We start from the raw sequence: 20,025 nt of genomic DNA on the forward strand, positions 1-20,025 counted from the left end.
CACCAGAGCTGCCTCCTGAGAAACCTGTGTGCAACAGTTAGAACCAGACATGGAACAATGGAACAAAGGACTGTTTCAAAACTGGGAAAGGAGCACGTCAAGGCTGTATATAGTCACTCTGCTTATTTAACTTACAAGCAGACTACATCAGGCTTCCCTGGTAGCTCAGCTGGTAAAGAATCCGCCTGCAATGCAGGAGAACCTGTTTCAATTCCTGAGTCAGGAAGATCATCTGGAGAAGGGATAGTCTACTCACTCCAGTATTCCTGGGCTTTCCTGGTGGCTCAGATGGTAAAGAATCCAACTGCAATGTGAGAGACCTGGATTCAATCCCTGGATTGGGAATATCTGCTGGAGGAGGGCATGGAGACCCACTGCAGTATTCTTCCCTATGCCAGGTGGATGAAGCACAAGCTGGAATCAAGATTGCCAGAAGAAGTATCAATAACTGGGAGAAGTATCAATAACCTCAAATATGCAGATGAGACCACCCTTATGGCAAAAAGTGAAGAGGAATTAAAGAGCCTCTTGATGAAGGTGAAAGAGGAGAGTGAAAAAGCTGGCTTAAAACTCAACATTCAAAAAACTAAGATCATAGCATCCAGTCTTACCACTTCACAGCAAACAGATGGGGAAACAATGGAAATTGTGAGAGACTTTATTTTCTGGGGCTCCAAAATCATTGTGGACGGTGACTACAGCCATGGAATAAAGACGCTTGCTCCTTGGAAGAAAAGATAGGACAAACCTAGACAGTATATTAAAAAGCAGAGACATCACTTTGCTGACAAAGGTCCGTGTAGTCAAAGCTATGGTTTTTCCAGTAGTCATGTATGAATGTGAGAGTTGGACCATAAAGAAGGCTGAGCACCAAAGAATTGATGCCTTCAAACTGTGGTGCTACATAAGTCAAGTCCCTAGGACTGCAAGGAGATCAAACCAGTATATTCTAAAGGAAATCAGCCCTGAATATTCATTGGAAGGACTGATGCTGAAGTTCAAGCTCCAATATTTGGCCACCTGATGTGAAGAGCTGACTCACTGGAAAAGACCCTGATGCTGGGAAAGATTGAAAGCAGGAGGAGAAGGGGACGACAGAGGATGAGATGGTTGGATGGCATCACTGACTCAATGCACATGAGTTTGAGCAAACTCTGGGAGTTGGCGAAGGACAGGGAAGCCTAGTGTGCTGCAGTTCATGGGGTCACAAAGAGTCAGACACGACTAAGCAACTGAATAACAACAACAAATATAAAAGATTGCTTAATAATTGTTCATAAAGAGTTTGACCTCTGATTCCCTCCTCCAATGACAGCAGACTATCCTTTTAAAACACCCCTGAAAGCCAAACTTATACCCCTTACTTACACCCCTTACTCAAAACTTATACCCCTTACCACCCATATTCAAGTCCTAGCCGACAATATCAGGACTCTTCTAGAGAAATGACTGACTTGCTCCTCTCAAAAATATCCAAAAATACTGAGAGGCTATCATAAAATGTCCAGTCCATACTGCCATGCACTGCGGGGCATTAGTGCATTGCACAAATCAACTTGAGGGTTTGTCAAAACACAGACTGCAGGGTCTCATTCCGCACATATCTGACTCTGTCAGTCTGGAGAGAGATAAACAAATGTGCTCTTTTAACAATTTCCCAGGTAACACTGATGCTCCTGCTTCAGGGACCACATTCTAAGTTTACTGCAAAAGAATAGGGCCTTCAAATCATAAGATTAATCTAATTCTACTCTAGTATTTAAAACTCAGCCCAATAATGGTATCATGTAACTTGAGACAAGCAAATCTCCAAATACTTATCATCCCATAAAACCTTACAATAACAACAACAACATAAATGATGTCTTACAGAAAAATAAGGGACTTAACTAAGAAAGAGAAAGAGACTCAAAATAAAAGAATATGATCAGAAAACAGACAAATGTAACCCCAGAATAATCGTGAAAAGCAATCTCAAGATAATTTAAGCTATAAACAGCAAGCGTCCAGAAGAACGAACCCACATTGAAACAGGAGAATGAGAGACTCTCAGTAAGATAGTGACAAAAGAAAGTTAAAAAGAACACAGATTCCAAATATGTTTTAGCTTCTGATAGACTGTGGATAAGTATGTGACACAAAAACAGAAAAAAATAATCAACTGAAAAAAAAAGGCAATTATTAAGAATAACAAACGGTACACAAGAAAGGAAATATACTCATAAAATAATATCTAAGCTGTAAAAATATTTAATCACAATAATATAAATATTTAATATGATTTAACATGAAAATTTCATGTAATTATATCGAGAAAAATAAGAGATTTAAGCAGCTAATATCTTCTTGTCTAGAGTAAGAAAGAAAAGATAAGTTCAACCATTGAACAATCAAGAACATGACATACCTCTTAGTCTGCATTTGGAACAAATGAGATAAAATATAACACTAACTCTATAGCAAATTGAAAGTTTAAGCCCCTAAAGTAAGTCATTAAATTTTTCCCACACCTTCCAGATAATATTTTGGAAAATATATACTAAAAATTTTCAAAAATTTAGAGAAAAACAATATATTCGCACTAAATTTCTAGACAGCTCTTCAAGAATATTAGAGATACCAAGGGAACATTTCATGCAAAGAAGGGCACAATAAAGGACAGCAATGGTATGGACCTAACAGAAGCAGAAGATTTTAGGAAGAGGTAGCAGGAATACATAGAACAAATATACAAAAAAGATCTTCATGACCCAGATAACCACAATGGTGTGACCACTCACCTAGAGCCAGACATCCTGGAATGTGAAGTCAAGTGGGCCTTAAGAACCATCACTACAAACAAAGCTAATGGAGGTGATGGAATTCCAGCTGAGCTATTTCAAATCCTAAGAGATGATGCTGGGAAAATGCTGCACTCAATATGCCAAAATTTGGAAAACTCAGCAGTAGCCATAGGACGGGAAAAGGTCAGTTTTCATTCTAATATCAAAGAAAGGCAATGCCAAAAAATGTTCAGACTACCGCACAATTGCACACATCTCACACACTAGCAAAGTAACACAGAAAATTCTCCAAGGCAGGCTTCAACAGTATGTGAACCGTGAACTTCCAGATGTTCAAGCCGGTTTTAGAAAAGGCAGAGGAACCAGACATCAAAATGCCAACATCCACTGGATCACTGAGAAAGCAAGAAGAGTTCCAGAAAAACATATTATTTCTGCCTTATTGACTACGTCAAAGCCTTTGACTATGTGGATCACAACAAACTGTGGAAAATCATTAAAGAGACGGGAATACCAGACCACCTTACCAGCCTCCTGAGAAAATGTATGTAGGTCAAGAAGCAACAGTTAAAATTGAACATGGAACAACAGACTAGTTCCAAATTGGGAAATGAGTACATCAAGGCTGTATATTGTCACTCTGCTTATTTTACTGATATGCAGAGTACATCATAAGAAATGCTAGGCTGGATGAAGCATAAGCTGGAATCAAGATTGCTGGGAGAAACATCAATAACCTCAGATACGCAGATGACAGCACCCTTATGGCAGAAAGTGAAGAAGAACTTAAGAGCCTCTTGATGAAAGTGAAAGAGGAGAGTGAAAAAGCTGGCTTAAAACTCAACATTCACAAAATTAAGATCATGGCATCTGGTCCCATCACTTCATGGGAAATAGATGGGGAAACAGTGGAAACAGTGGCTGACTTAAGTTTTTTTGGGCTCCAAAATGAGTTCTGATGGTGATTGCAGTCATGAAATTAAAAGACGCTTACTCCTTGGAAGAAAAGTTATGACAAACCTAGACAGCATATTAAGAAGTAGAGATATTATTTGCCAACAAAAGTCTGTCTAGTCAAAGCTATGGTTTTTCCAGTAGTCATGTATGGATGTGAGAGTTGGACTATAAAGAAAGCTGAGCACCGAAGAATTGACGCTTTTGAACTGTGGTGTTGGAGAAGACTCTTGAGAGTCCCTTGGACTGCAAGGAGATCCAACCAGTCCATCCTAAAGGAGATCAGTCCTGAATATTCATTGGAAAGACTGATGCTGAAGCTGAAACTCCAAAACTTTGGCCACCTGATGCAAAGAGCTGACTCATTTGAAAATATCCTGATGCTGGGAAAGATTGAAGGTGGGAGGAGAAGGGGACAACAGAGGATGAGATGGTTGGATGGCATCACCGACTCGATGAACATGAGTTTGAGTAAATTCTGGGAGTTGGTGATGGACAGGGAGGCCTGGCGTGCTGCAGTCCATGGGGTTGCAAATAATCAGACACGACTGAGTGACTGAACTGAACTGAAATTTCTAGAATTTACTTTTTGTACCTTAACAGTATTCCTTTACAAAATTTTGCTCTTTCTAAAAGAACTTCTCCCACTTTATCTATCCAACAACTTACTAGTAGGGGGGGAAAATGAGTTCATTCTGCTACCCATCTTTTAATTGCTTTTTCTTCGTATTTTTGGTCTGCTTAATTCTTTATTCATTTTTTTTCATTTTTATTTAATGATATAGTTAAAATATTGTGTTTACTTTCAGTTGTACAGCCCAGTGATTTCTCTAATGATATACAGTTAAAATACTGTGTTACTTTCAGGTGTATATAGCACAGTAATCCAGATATTTTTTGCAAATTATATTCCATTTTAGGTTTATATGATATTGAATAAAATTTCCTGTGCTATATAATAAAACCATTTGCTTACCTACTTTATGTATAGTTGTTTGTCTCTTAATAATATACTCCTAATCTGTCTTCCTCCTCTCCTTTAGTAACCATAAATTTTTATTCTATGTCTGTGAGTTGGCTTCTGTTTGGTATATAGATTCACTTATGTGTATCTTCTTTTTCTTTTCCTCTGTCTGTGGACACTCAGGCTGCTTCCATGTCTTGGCTACTGTAAACAGCGCTGCAATGAACACTGGGGTGCGTGTAAGATCAGGCATCTAGCCCTGTTACTGCATGGCAATAGAAAGGGAGAAGGTGGAAATGGTGACAGATTTCCTCTCCTTGGGCTCTAAAATCACTGCAGATGGTGACTGCAGCCATGAAATCAGAAGATATCACAGCTTGGCAGGAAAGCAATGACAAATCTAGACAGAGTATTGAAAAGCAGAGCCATCACTCTACCAACAAAGGTCCGTATAGTCAAGGCCATGGTCTTCCCAGTGGTCACGTACAGTTGTGAGAGCTGGACCATAAGGAAGGCAGAGCACCGAAGAATTGATACCTTTGAACTTTGGTGCTGGAGAAGACTCCTGAGAGTCCCTTGGACAGCAGGGAGATCAAACCAGTCAATCTTAAGGGGAATTAACCCTGAATACTCGTTGGAAGGACTAATGCTGAAGCTGAAGCTCCAGTATTTTGGTCATCTTATGTGAACAGCTGACTCACTGGAAAAGTCCCTGATGCTGGGACTGGTTGAGGGCAGAAGGAGAAGAGGGCGCCAGAGGATGAGAGGATTGGATGGCATCACTGATGCAACAGACACGAACTTGGGCAGACTTCAGGAGATGGTGAGGGACAGGGAGGCCTGGTGTGCTGCAGGCCATGGGGTCGCAAAGCATCGGACATGACTGGGCTACTGAACAACAACAACCCAGTTATGTACAGATCTTTCCTGCCAGTTTGGTTATCTAGCTCCTCTGCCAGTTTCTCACTAGTTTTCCATGATAACAATTCCACGTGGAAATGTGTTCTTAATGTGTTTGTGGTGTGGGTGAGGTGAGCTCTGCATTCTCCACTCCATCATCTTGATCTACGTTCTTAATTTGTATTTAAATGCCTCAGTGTTGTCAGCCGCCTTTTTAGATACAGACAATAAATAAATTCTAATAATTCATCATCAATTGATGAAAATGAAGGTTAGGGTTGTTTATATTTCATATTTAACTTACGATTCTAATCCTGCCTGTTCAGTTTCCAAAGGCTGAATTCGTTCCAAGACATGGGAATACTGGACATTGGCTTTAACCCAAGCAGCTAAGGGAGCAGCTGCAGTACTGGCCCGCTTAGCATTCTGAAAAAATACATCAGAAATTATCCCACATCCTAACTTAAATTGAAATAAAGGCAAGGTTAATTCCAGCATATTTTCTTTAAGCATTTGTTTAATAATTTAACCCAAATAAAGAAGTTTTTGGTTTACAGCAAAAATAAAAATAAAGTGAATTGCTATTTTGATTAAGTAAAAACTATATAAACTATTTTTCCTTAAGAATAAATCTTTTTGAACCACATACAATCTTTAATAAAATTCTATCATTCTACTGACATACATAACTATTAGCCACATTTGTAAGAATACACGTGCCATCCACAACAATGTTCAAGCATCATTTCTTTCTCTTCAGTACACAGGACAGATCTTTATTAGATAAAAGCAGTGTTGAAACAACTGCTATTGGTGTCAAAGAAGTACATGACATTTTGAATAAAAGATCTAAAAAAGACAAGAATCATGAAACTTACACTGTTTGCTGAATTAGATATAAGTATTCCAACAGAGAGCTGTGTTATTATATGATTAATAATACACAAGAAATAAAAGCATACAGGCAAATTTGAAGTTATGACTCTTTAGGAACTTACCAGTGAGAGCAGATCATGAGACTCAGATACCACGTAAGATAATAAACCTGTCTCCAACCCTCTAGATTCCAGTTTACCTAATTCTTCTGATAAATACTCCCCAGCTATAATACTTACAACTTATTATAAAAAACTTTTACTTTTTAAGGTAAACTAAAAAATAAATAATGATAAACCAACACATTTTGACTAGAGGAATATTATAGAGTATGGAAAGGGAATTCATGGTATAACTGTTAAAATTACCTTTGGATCAAAAGATCCTTTATTTTTAAAAAGAAGTTCTTCAACACTCTGTCTTATTTCCTTTGGAATATTTCGCGCATCAAAGGTTGCTATGTCTTCTCGCACACCTCTCTTTGCAAGGAAGCTAGAATTAAAGCATATTAATTCAAATGAGGCTAAATATAGTTTGCTATTTTTAACAAAAATATCAATTTAACAGAGTGGTATATACAATACTTTCAGTCTGTTAGTTAACCGAAGATTAGAGTACTTTTAAAGTACTTAAGTTTCTAAGGTAACATTCATCATTTTTTATAGACAAGGAGCTCCAGAAAGATGCACAACAGTTTTTCTAAGGTTCTGTGAATACACTGAAGCAACACAATGAACGAATTATAACACTGAACACCATCCACATCCCTTTATGTGAACTCCTGAGTAACTAATACATTATAGGATATGCAAGAAAATATTCTGACTCCTTCATAAGAAAGATATTTTAAGTGCTCTCTCAATTTAAATCTCCTCTCCCATTTCAGAATGAAAAAGAACTCTACTATCAGAATGAATACCAGCACAAACGATAACGCCACTGCTACACCGTGAAATCTAAAGCTCCACATCACATGCTGAGTTAATCTTCAGCCTTTTCTCCTCTGGTTTACAGCCCTTTTGTGTTTTCATGGGGCTCTCACTCGCTCTCTGTCTCTCTGCCTCTGCCAAGAGTGAAAGACTCTCTGAGAACAGTGACTATATTTTCTTCATCAGGACACCACAGGAAACACATTACTCTCTACCATGTGAGGACTAAATCAATATTTATGTTTATTAAGATGTTCTTAAACACTTTAAGGCATTCATCTTCTCCTCTGACACCTTAACAATCACTTATAGAGGAAGGAAAATATAGTTCTTGAAATATGATCACATAGACCATCCTGAAATATTAGGGGAAAGTGTGTAACCCAGTACTTAGATGAAATTCAGTTTGAGAAACAATATAAGAAATACTTAAAAATCTGAAAGAATGTATAATTCACTCATGAAATAACATTTTTCACAAATTCAAAAACTTACCTTTTCATGCTCACCCAAGATGTGTCAAAGATACCCATTAACCTCAAAACGCCTTCAAGAATGTCTCTGATTACATCAGGAGGCATACGCAGGGAACGGATCTCTGAAAGAGATTCTGGCTTGATGTTTCCAACTGCTAGCTTAGCTTCATTGACTAGAGGCTAGAAAACAAAAAGGGTATTTATACACTAAGAAAATATATATGGAAAATTGCTAACTCTTTACAAATTATCTAATATTGATTGTCACTTTATTTAAAATAACTAGTTATTACTACCCTTTCTCTTCCAATATAAAAATGCTCTAAAATATACAAAGTACAAAATGTCCAAGTGAGGAAAGCCAGAGTTTCTGGCACCATAATAGCCAAAGTCTAATTTGGAAAATCTGATCTGTTTTGAGACAATTTGCCATTTTCAAGAGGTCCTTTCCGTTCTAATACTTGCTTGCTTATTTAATCAAGTCTCAAGAAAAAAAAAAAAAAAGCCTAAGAGTTTGTCTTATTTTATCTACAGAATATTTTTTCTTCTACAATGAAAAAACAACATGATTCATGGAAAACAAAGATTATTTTTAACAACCATCAGCTAATCTGGTTACTTCTCCTAGCAGACTTTCCTTCCTGTTTCTCTTTTATAAACAGTATTAAGTGAAAGTCACTCTGTTAATACTATTAGGAAATAACTTATGCAAATAATGTTTAAATGCCTATGCGAAGCTGGTCATCAAAACTATAAATGGCTCTTACAGCGTTTTCTATTTTTATCTTACCTGTACTTCTTTTAATTCATCATCAATTTTGTTTTTCCTTTCTTCAATTTTAATGACTTCTTCTGCTATTTTGTGCTTCAGTCTTTCAAGTTCTGTCTTTTGCTCACTAGCATCCTACAGGAACATTTAAGCAGTATTCCAATTGATTTTAACGCACTCAACATTTAAAAGCATAATACCAAAAATGTTATTTTAAAACAGCACTATCTATTAAATGCTTTTCTAATATTAGTTGACATGAGAGTTTCTAAAATGCCCAGGAAGCTGATGCTGTAATTTACTCTATGTTTCTATCAGGAAATATGCTTTCATTTAATTTTTCTGAATAGCAAACCAACAAATGCTTACTATATAAAAACAAACATGTCAGAAATGCATAATTTACAAAACGATCATAATAATATACATTTAACACTTGCAACAACCTCAGAGAAATACTATTATGCTCATTTCATAAATAAGAAAATTAAAAATAGAAGTCTTCTCCAATTCTAGTAGTAGAATAGTAATAATTCTTAGAGACAAGCTACAGTATTCTGAACTTTGTTTCTATATTTTAGACAAAAACTGAAATTATTATACAATAATATGCAAATATATGAACAAAAATTAGTTAAGATTCAAAGAACACAATGATATATTAATAACATATGATGTTTTCACTCATGAATACAAAAACCAAGGGTCCCACATATATAAACATGCTTTAACATTATGAATTTTTGTATTGGATTTATTTACACTATCAAAAAACCAAGAGGGAAATTTGTCAAGAAAGCTTCCAAGAGTTCTAATAACAGAAGTTCTCAACCATATTATAATTATCCAAGGAGTTTAAAAACTAATGTTTGGTGTCCTTTTTACACTTATTGTGACAATTATATCACATTACATAAACAGAATCATTATCTTGTACACTTGAAACTAATAAAGAGGGGTGAGTCAATTATATCTCAATTAAATCAAAAAGAGACCAGAGTCTCCTACCTCTCTCTCTCTACCTGAACTGAAAGATACAAATTTGCTGTTTCAGCTGCAACAACAACAAAACTAATGCCTTGTGTCCTACTGCCAAATATGCTGATCCTCAGGTACCTGACACATGAACTCAATTAAAATTTCCTCCATTCCACAAGTATTTCTACCTGTGTATCTCTGTTACCAGTCCTCAACAGGGAAAAGTTCTTTTCTTCATCTTCAAGGTATCAAAATATTCCCTAAAGGTCCAACTCATGTTCTTCATGTTTTATTAACCTACTTTCCCAATTGTAAGTTACATCTATTCTGAATATGTACAGCATTTAATATGTGCATTCTTTCCTTATGTCACAGACCTAGGGTAGCAAGCTTTAAAAGTCGCACAGCTTGGTGAACGTATGAGTGGGGGGGGGGGGCAGGGATAGTTAGGAACTTTAGGAAGGTCAAGATACACTGCTATATTTAGAATGGATAACCAAAAGGACCTATCGTATAACACATGGAACACTGCTCAATGCTAGCCTGGAGGGGAGGGGGGTTTGGGGGAGAATGGATACATGTATATGTAAGGCTGAGTCTCTTTGCTGTTCACCTGAAACTACCACAACATTGTTAACTGGCTAGAGCCCAGTACAAACTGCTTTTGGTGTCAAAAATTAAAACTAAGAAAAAAAAAGTTGCACAGTTCAGCATTTGTCTCTCTATGCCATCAGTTCAGTTCAGTTCCATCGCTCAGTCATATCTGACTCTTTGCGAGCCAATGGACTGCAGCACGCCAGGCCTCCCTGTCCATCACCAATTCCCTGAGTCCACCCAAACTCATGTCCATTGAGTCGGTAATGCCATCCAACCATCTCATCCTTTGTCGTCCCCTTCTCCTCCTGCCCTCAATCTTTCCCAGCATCAGGATCTTTTCCAATGAGTGAGCTCTTCGCACCAGGTGGCCAAAATATTGGAGTTTCGGCTTCAACATCAGTCCTTCCAATGAACATTCAGGACTGATCTTTTTTAGGATGGACTGGTTGGATCTCCTTGCAGTTCAAGGGACTCTCAAGGGGCTTCTCCAACACCACAGTTCAAAAGCATCAATTCTTCGGTGCTCAGCTTTCTTTATAGTCCAACGCTCACATCCATACATGACCACTAGAAAAACCATAGCCTTGACTAGACAGACCTTTACTGGCAAAGTAATGTCTCTGCTTTTTAATATGCTGTCTAGGTTGGTCATAGCTTTTCTTCCAAGGAGCAAACGTCTTTTAATTTCATGGTTGCAGTCACCATCTGCAGTGATTTTGGAGCCCAAAAAACTAAAGTCTGCCATTGTTTCCCATCTATTTGCTATGAAGTGATGGGACCGGATGCCATGATCTTACTTTTCTGAATGTTAAGCTTTAAGCCAACACACAGTCAAAGGCATTGGTGTAGTCAATAAAGAAGAAGTAGATGTTTTTCTGGAACTCTCTTGCTTTTTCGATGATCTAGCGGATGTTGGCAATTTGATCTCTGGTTCCTCTGCCTTTTCTAAAACCAGCTTGAACCTGCTGCCGCTGCTGCTGCTGAGTCACTTCAGTCGTGTCCGACTCTGTGCGACCCCACAGACAGCAGCCCACCAGGCTCCCCAGTCCCTGGGAATCTCCAGACAAGAACACTGGAGTGGGTTGCCATTTCTTTCTCCAATGCATGAAAGTGAAAAGTGAAAGTGAAGTCACTCAGTTGTGTCTGACTCTTAGCGACCCCATGGACTGCAGCCTACCAGGCTCCTCCGTCCATGGGATTTTCCAGGCAAGAATACTGGAGTGGGGTGCCATTACCTTCTCTGAGCTTGAACATACTTATGTATAAAATAACAAACAGAAATGTTTCCTATTTAAAATTGAGCATAATTATTAACCTACAATACAAGATGCAGATTTATTGTTCTAGGTGTAATATAGGTAATACAATTAGCTATAGCCATTGAAAAAGCGAGAAAGTTCCAGAAAAACATCTATTCCTGCTTTATTGACTATGCCAAAGCCTTTGACTGTGTGGATCACAAAAAACTGTGGAAAATTCTTAAAGAGATGGGAATACCAGACCACCTGATCTGTCTCTTGAGAAATCTGTATGCAGGTCAGGAAGCAACAGTTAGAACTGGACATGGAACATCAGACTGATTCCAAATAGGAAAAGGAATACGTCAAGGCTGTATATTGTCACCCTGCTTATTTAACTTATATGCAGAGTACATCATGAGAAACGCTGGGCTGGAAGAAACACAAGCTGGATTCACAATTGCTGGGAGAAATATCACTAACCTCAGATATGCAGAAGACACCACCTTTATGGCAGAAAGTGAAGAAGAACTAAAGAGCCTCTTGATGAAAGTGAGAAAGAGGAGAGAGAAAAAGTTGGCTTAAAGCTCAACATTCACAAAACTAAGATCATGGCATCCGGTCCCATCACTTCATGGCAAATAGACGGGGAAACAATGGAAACAGTGGAGATTTTATTTTGGGGGGGCTCCAGAATCACTGCAGATGGTGACTGCAGCCATGATATTAAAAGATGCTTACTCTTTGGAAGGAAAGGTATGACCAACCTAGACAGCATATTAAAAAGCAGAGACATTACTTTGCCAACAAAGGTCTGTCTAGTCAAAGCTATGGTTTTTCCAGTAGTCATGTATGGATGTGAGAGTTGGACTGTGAAGAAAGCTGAGCGCCGCAGAATTGATGCTTTTGAACTGTGGTTTTGGAGAAGCCTCTTGAGAGTCCCTTGGACTGCAAGGAGATCCAACCAGTCCATCCTAAAGGAGATCAGTCTTGGGTGTTCACTGGAAGGACTGATGTTGAAGCTGAAACTCCAATATTTTGGCCACCTGATGGTAAGAGCTGACTCATTTGAAAAGCCCCTGATGCTGGGAAAGATTGAAGGCAGGAGGAGAAGGGGATGACAGAGGATGAGATGGTTGGATGGCATCACTGACTCGATGGACATGGGTTGGGGTAAACTCCGGCAGTCAGTGATGGACAGGGAGGCCTGGCCTGCTGCAGTTCATGGGGTCGCAAAGAGTCAAACACGACTGAGCGACTGAACTGAACTGTCTTAGATATATCTCTTCCCAGAACAGGCCAGAGAAAAGAGCAGTATATTACAAAATGTATCTTAATAATATTCACTAGTTTGGAAGTACATAGGAAGTACACAGAATACTGAATATTTTCCTTTGTTAATATACAGCTATCAATGATACTATCCTTTATGGAGTTTTTACTGTTTTTCAAATTACTATTTAAAGGTAAGTAATCGAAAAGTCTTCCAATCGCAACAACAGAAGTTAGAAGAATATGAAACAAAGCTTTCAACTTCCTGAAGGGGAAAAACAGTATTTGATAGATATTTTTAACAATAAATATAACTAGCTCCTTCAGATAAGTATTTATATTACTTTACTTCTAAAATTCCTTGAGAAAAAAATATGCTAAAGTTTTACAGCATAAAAATTCAATTGCTTTTCTGATCTGTTGCTTTCAGGTCACGTAGCCCATAAATGTATAAAGTAAACACTGAATGTGTACATAATCATCAGTTATCTGAAAATACTATCGCTTCTGAAGATTTTCCATCTGCCAACAAATTAATTTTGACATGCCAGGTGAAATCTTTTTGCTTATGCCATTCAGTTCAGTCCAGATTACCCACTTATGAAGTTCACAGACAATAAACTTCTTTTCCATGCTCATAAAGCTTTTGTGAATAAGAATTATTCTTTAACTGAGTATAAAGCAATCATGTAAGAAAAAATAATAATAAGACATGTTCACGAATAAGAAAACTTCATAAAATTTCCTCTGAGAGCTAGCTGGAGATGCTGCAACAATGAAACAACAGCAACCGGCACTGCTGCCAAAAGGAAACATCTAGAGATTTTTTTACATCTCCTGAAAAAACAATATAACAAAGATGAAAAACTGAATAGAAGGGTTAAAAGATAAACTTCAAGAAATTTTGAAGAAAGCAGAACAAATATAAAGTGAGAAAATATAAGTTAGAGAACCAGACTAGTAAGCCCAAAGCCCAAATAAGAATTCTAAAAAGCAAGAATAGAGAAATAAAGGAAAAGGAATTATCAATAAAATAATTTAAGGAAATTTCCCAGAACTGAAGGAGACAAATTTTTAAGTAGTAAGAACTCACACTGGACACAGTGGATGAAAATAAACCTAAACCAAGGCAAATCACAGTTAACTTTAGAGCAATGAAAACCAAGATATAAAAGATTTCAAGAGAGGAAGAAAAAAAAAAAAAGTCATCCAAACACAGATCAGAAATTAAAAGTGTTTTAATTTCCAACAATGGAAGCTAGTAGAAAATGGACCAATGTCCTCAAAATCCTAAATAAAACATAAATATTCCACCCTAGAATACTATTCTCAGCACACAACCAACCAACCAAGAACACAGCAGAACATTCATAAAGGTGAGATCTCAAAACTTATCTTCCATGAATCCTTTCTCAAGAAGCTTCTGGGCTAGGCCCCAGAAATGAGGGAGTAGGCCAAAGTGGTAAAGAAGGATTGCTGGACTGCTCTGTGACCAGGCAGAGAGGGAAGCAAGCCACGAGGCTCCAGGAGAGAACACTACAGGGGGCTGAGGAAAACTACAAAACAGCTGAGGCTTTGGGAAGTCTTCACAGAGTATTTAGAACACATTTTTAAATAGGCAATTTATGGAGTCATATTACCACTTCCCTTCCCAGCTATCAGAAGTCAGGGAAAAAAAGGTTATTTGTCTGAGAAATTAAGTCAAAGAAGCTCAGATTTGAAATTACCAGGCTAAGGACTACAAAGCTAAGATCTAGAACAAGATTTTCATGCAAAAAACAAGGGCATCACATTCCCTTGTTGATTAATAATGTTGAGTATCTTTTCATGTATTTATGAAACATATGACCCCTTTATAAGTCTTTTTTCATGAAAGGCCAGTGCAAATCTTTTGCCTATTTGCAAACTAAATTGTTAGTTTTATTAGTATTGAGTTGTAGTCATTTCTATACATGTTGGAAACGAGTTTGTTATGAAATACACATTTGTAAACATTTTCTCTCAGTCTGTGACTTGCCTTTTCATTTTCTTTTTTAATTTCAATGAGATCCAATTTCTCATTTACTTTCCTCTTCTACTTTGGTATCATATCTAAGAAATCTCTGCTTCCACCCAACATCATAAACTTTTTCTCCCTCATTTTCTTCTGAAGTTTTATAATTTTATGCTGTACATTTAGGTCTATGTTTCATGTCAAGTCACTTTACATATGTGTGAGGTTTTTTTTCCTCTCTTCATGGATTTCCAAATATACCAGTACCATTTCTTAAAAGGATCATCCTTTCCACAATTAAATGATATTTTTGTATGAAATTAATTGATCATGTATGTGTGAGTCTGTTTCTGGAATCCACAGTGTTCCAATAATTGCTATGCTTACCTCACACCAGTGTTACCCTACTTTGACTACTGTAGATTTGTAGTAAGTCTTTATATCATAAGCCCTCCAACTTTGTTACTTTTAAGACTTTCTGTGCCATTTACTTTTATTAAGATATATACAAGATATATACATGACACTGAAAAATACTGAAATTAATTTAAACAAAAGAGACATTAGACTTGAAGTGAGGTTAACATCACCCCCATGGAGATGGTGAAACACATTTAAGACACAATCATGGATGTAAAACTAATAGAATTTAAGAATTCTTTAGATGCATGGATTAAGAGAACAGAAGTCTAACATAATTTATAAGTTCTCTCTTGAACAATTAGTTATATTGTAGTGCCATCACTAAGAAAAGGAATACAGGAAAGGAAATAATGAGTTTGGTTTTGAACTGTTTTGAATTGTAAGGTTTATGGGACTTTCAAGAAGACGTATCTAACAGATTACTGATTATTTGAGTCTGAAGCTCAGAGGAGGAATAGGGCTGAGGACAAAAAATTATGGACTTAGTGGTAGTCAGTATATAATCAGTACTAAAAAGAAAAGTAATGGGCAGAAGCATACCGAGAGAGTATGCAAATGTAAAAGAATATCCTGGCAAGGGAGAACAAGATGGTGGAGGAGTAGGTGGACGTGGAGTACGTCTCTCTCCACGGACACATCAGGAACACACCTTCAGACACAGAAGTGCATGCAGAACACCAGCTGTGGGTCCAATTCCCACACTAGGGCAAGTGTCTGAGTCAGAGGAGAAACATTTAGGCTGAGACTGAAACAGCTGATCTGTGGCAGCCTAAGTAGAATGAGAATCAGACAGTCCTTGCTGCACCCATATATATGCCAGGCAGGAACACAGGTCTCCTCGAAGGCACAGCAGCTCGGAGCTGGAGTCTGGGGATTGTGGAGCAATCCCAGGGTGAGGGCTGCTGTTGACCATATAGAGATGAATCCAGGGTATGTGAGGGAGGAGACTGTGAGGGGAAATGCCTGTGGAGGAAAACCAGCAGCCATGGAAGCAAGGCGATACTGCTGAGTCACGCGTAGGGGGTGGAGCCATCACCATCGCCTGTCTCCCCCAACAGGCCTGCCTTGGCAGCTGAACAATAGAGAGGCTGGCCCACCAAACATCCGACGCCCTGAACTATAAGCAGGACCCCACCCAGGGGGACCCTATAAGTGCCTGATGTGCCGAACAACAGAGAAGGAGCCCAGGCAAGGGAGCCTCTAAGTGTCTGAACTGGCGGAGCTACGGAGGAAGACGGGCCAAAGAGGCCTTCTGATCGCCAGTTATAAGAGGCTGGAAAAACAACTCTGATAGGGTCATAACTCCTGCAGTGGAGGCAGGCCGTGTCCCTGCACACTCGGTGCCGCCAGGGTCCCCCCGCAAGCCAAGCAGCTGACCCACCTTCACGCTCAACCCTCACTGGGGCAGAGCTGCCACAGGCAAAAAAGTCTTGTGTCTGCGCACAGGGTCGCTTCAGTCGTGTCCAACTCTTTGCGACCCTGTGGACTGTGGCCTGCCAGGATTCTGTTAGGGAGGGGGGTTCTCCAGGCAAGAATACTGGAGTCTATTGGCCAACACTGGTTGCCATACCCTTCTAGAGCACTATATTTCCCGCTGCCCTAGCCGCCAACTCCCCTGAGTACCTGGTGCTGCCAGAACCCCTGCGACCCAAGCAGCTGCACCACCTCCACACCTGGTCATCACAGGGACAAACCCAAGTCCTCGAAGAAAGCCTCAAGAGCAAACCCCAGTGGACGACCCACATGCAGAGGTGGAAATAAAACCACAGTTGAAACCCAGGGGCAGTGGGGTAAGGAAGAAGACCCAAAACTTTCCAACCAGCTATACAAGCTGCAGATTAAATCCACATGATCAACTAGGCAGACTCTGTGTCTATGGAATATATAAAAGGCCATTGAGAGCTCCCACAAAAGAAAACGCACTAGTTCTGATAGCTGTGGACATTGGAGGCAAGAACACACAGGAGTAGTACCAGATTAGAACCTGAGCTGCCCCCACAGCAGGTCTAGAGATCAGCACAGTGTTGGAGGGCATCCTAGGGAGGTGAGGTGGACTGGGACTCCCAGCGCGGGAAAAGACTCTGACAGCAGTGACTCAAGAAAACCGTTTATTATTCTTATGCTTTGACTTCTTCTGTAGATTCCTTTGGATTTTTTTTTTCTTTTCCATTCCTTTTTTTCATCTCCCTCTGTTGCAGTTGTCAATTTTATTGGCACTATGAAGTCTAATTAAGCTTCTGAGCTTTTATTGTTTTTTCTCAGTCACATTTTTAATTGTTGTTATAAACCTCTGCCTCTACACTGGGCTTTTGCAGTTCTGTGCAGGTTTTTTTTTTTTGCTTTTCCCTTTTTATAATTTTAATTTTTAACTTTTTAAACCTATTATTACTTTTTCTACATTTATTCTTTTGTTTGCTCTTCCTACTGTTCTTTTCCCCTTGCAGTTAATCTTTAATGTATATAAATCTTTATCTACCTCTATTTACCTTTGCATATCTAGTCTTCCTCTCTTTCTTGCCTTTCCTCTCAACATATTTGTTAGTTTTGTTTTCATTGCTTTATTCCCCACTTGGCATCTTGCTTTAGTTTTGTTTTCTAGTTTGTGCTATAGTTAGTTTTGTTCTTAATTGGTAAATGTAATTTTTGATTTCCTTGGTTCGCCGGGTCAATCTAATGTATTTTATATTTGTTGAACTGTTTTGACTTTGCATATGGATGTACATGTATATGTGTATATTCCATTATTTTAATCATTATTTGCCTGATTTAGTAACTGCCATATGTCTGGGGTTACTCTTTGGTTTCTTCTTTTTGGGTATTTGTTTTAATCTCTCTTAATGCCATAACAAACCACTGTTCCCGAGCAGAGATCAAGCCCTGAGCCTTTGGAGTGGGAGCACTGACTCCAAGACCGTGGACTACCAGAGAACTAACCCTAGGGAGTATCAAATAGTGAAAACACACACCAAGGAAACCTCTTGAAAGAAGACTCACATCTCTGAACCACCAGTAACACTCTGTGCAGGACACCTCACCTACACAACAAACAAAACAGAAGTACAAACCAAATAATCAGCAGACAAGATTACCACTTCTTTCAGCATTGCCCATCAGAGGAAAAACAAACAAACAAAAACTCAGAACAAATCTCACCCTATCCGAAGCTCACACAAACCACTGAACCAACCTTAGGAGGGCAGAAACCAAAAGGAAGAAAGAATTCAACCATGAAATCGGGGAAAAAGAGACCTCAAACAAGGTAAGTTAAAAAAAAAAATACTGAAAAGGCAGAGAAATACTACACACACAAATGAAGGAACAAACTAGAAACACAGAAGTCCAAATACATAGATAGGAAATAGGCAAACTAGCTGAGAAAGAATTCAGAATAATGATAGTAAAGATGATCAAAAACACTGCCATATGACCCAGCAATCCCACTGCTGGGCATACACACCGAGGAAGCCAGAATTGAAAGAGACATGTGTACCCCAATGTTCATCGCAGCACTGTTTACAATAGCCAGGACATGGAAGCAACCTAGATGTCCATCAGCAGACGAATGGATAAGGAAGCTGTGGTACATATACACAATGGAATATCACTCAGCCATTAAAAAAAATACATTTGAATTGGTTCTATTGAGATGGATGAAACTGGAGCCCATTATACAGAGTAAAGTAAGCCAGAAAGAAAAACATCTATACAGTATACTAATGCATATATATGGAATTTGAAAGATGGCAACAATAATCCTATATGCGAGACAGAATAAGAGACACAGATGCATAGAACAGTCTTATGGACTCTGAGGGAGAAGGTGAGGGTGGGACATTCTGGGACAATAGCATTGAAACACGTATATTATCATATGTGAAACAGAACACCATTCCAGGTTCGATGCATGAGACAAATGCTCAGGGCTGGGGCAATGGGATGACCCAGAGGGATGGGATGGGGAGGGAAGTGGGAGAGGGGTTCAGGATGGGGAACACATGTAAACCCATGGCTGATTCATGTCAATGTATGGCAAAAACAACTCCAGTATTGTAAAGTAATTAGCCCCAACTAAAAAAAAAAAAAAAAGATAGTAAAGATGGTCAAAAACATTGAAAACAAAATGGAGAAAATGCAAGAATCAATTAACAAAGACCTAGAAGGATTAAAGAATAAACATACAGAGACAACACAATTACCAAAATAAAAAATACTCTAAAAGGAACCAATAGCAGAATATCTGAAGCAGAAGAATGAATCAGTGAGCTAGAAGATAAAATGGTGGAAATAACTTCTGAAGAGCAGAATAAAGTAAAAAGAATGAAAATAACTGAGGACAGTCTCAAAGAACTCTGGGACAATATCAAATGCACCAACATTGTGGCTCAGATGGTAAAGCATCTGCCTACAATGCGGAAGACCCAGGTTGATCCCTGGGTTGGGAAGATCCCCTGGAGAAGGAAATGGCAACCCACTCCAGTACTCTTGCCTGGAAAATCCCATGGACAGAGGAGCCTGGTGGGCTACAGTCCATGGATTCACAAAGAGTTGGACACGACTGAGCGACTTCACTCACTCACTCAGAAGAAGAAGAGAAAAAGAAAGGGTATGAGAAAATTTTTGAAGAGATCATAATTGAAAATTTCCCCAACATGGGAAAGGAAATAGTCAATCAAGTCCAAGAGGCACAAAGACTCCCACAGAGGATAAACCCAAGGAGAAACACACCAAGACACATATTAATCAAACTAACAAACACTAAACTCAAAGAAAGAATATCAAGAGCAGCAAGGGAAAAGCAACAGGTAACAAAAAAGGGAAACCCCATAAGCTTAACAGCTGATTCTTCAGCAAAAACTCTGCAGGCCAGAAGGGA

At 38.6% G+C, this 20,025-nt stretch overlaps 1 protein-coding gene across 3 annotated transcripts in view; it reads right to left on the minus strand.

Moving 5' to 3' along the window:
• DYNC2H1 (dynein cytoplasmic 2 heavy chain 1) overlaps positions 1-20,025 on the minus strand; it is a 362,922-nt gene that overhangs the window by 208,357 nt on the left and 134,540 nt on the right. For all 3 annotated transcript variants that reach the window (XM_081541773.1, XM_081541771.1, XM_081541772.1), the window contains exons 56-59: positions 8,673-8,786; positions 7,902-8,062; positions 6,846-6,969; positions 5,906-6,027 (exon numbers count right to left, since the gene is read on the minus strand). In XM_081541773.1, coding sequence (XP_081397899.1) covers positions 5,906-6,027; positions 6,846-6,969; positions 7,902-8,062; positions 8,673-8,786 — 521 coding nt within the window. The remainder of the gene's footprint in view (positions 1-5,905; positions 6,028-6,845; positions 6,970-7,901; positions 8,063-8,672; positions 8,787-20,025) is intronic.

Source organism: Giraffa tippelskirchi, chromosome 11 (assembly GCF_054371585.1).
Source record: "Giraffa tippelskirchi isolate mGirTip1 chromosome 11, T2T-mGirTip1v1.2.pri, whole genome shotgun sequence".
Classification (NCBI taxonomy): Eukaryota; Metazoa; Chordata; class Mammalia; order Artiodactyla; family Giraffidae; genus Giraffa; species Giraffa tippelskirchi.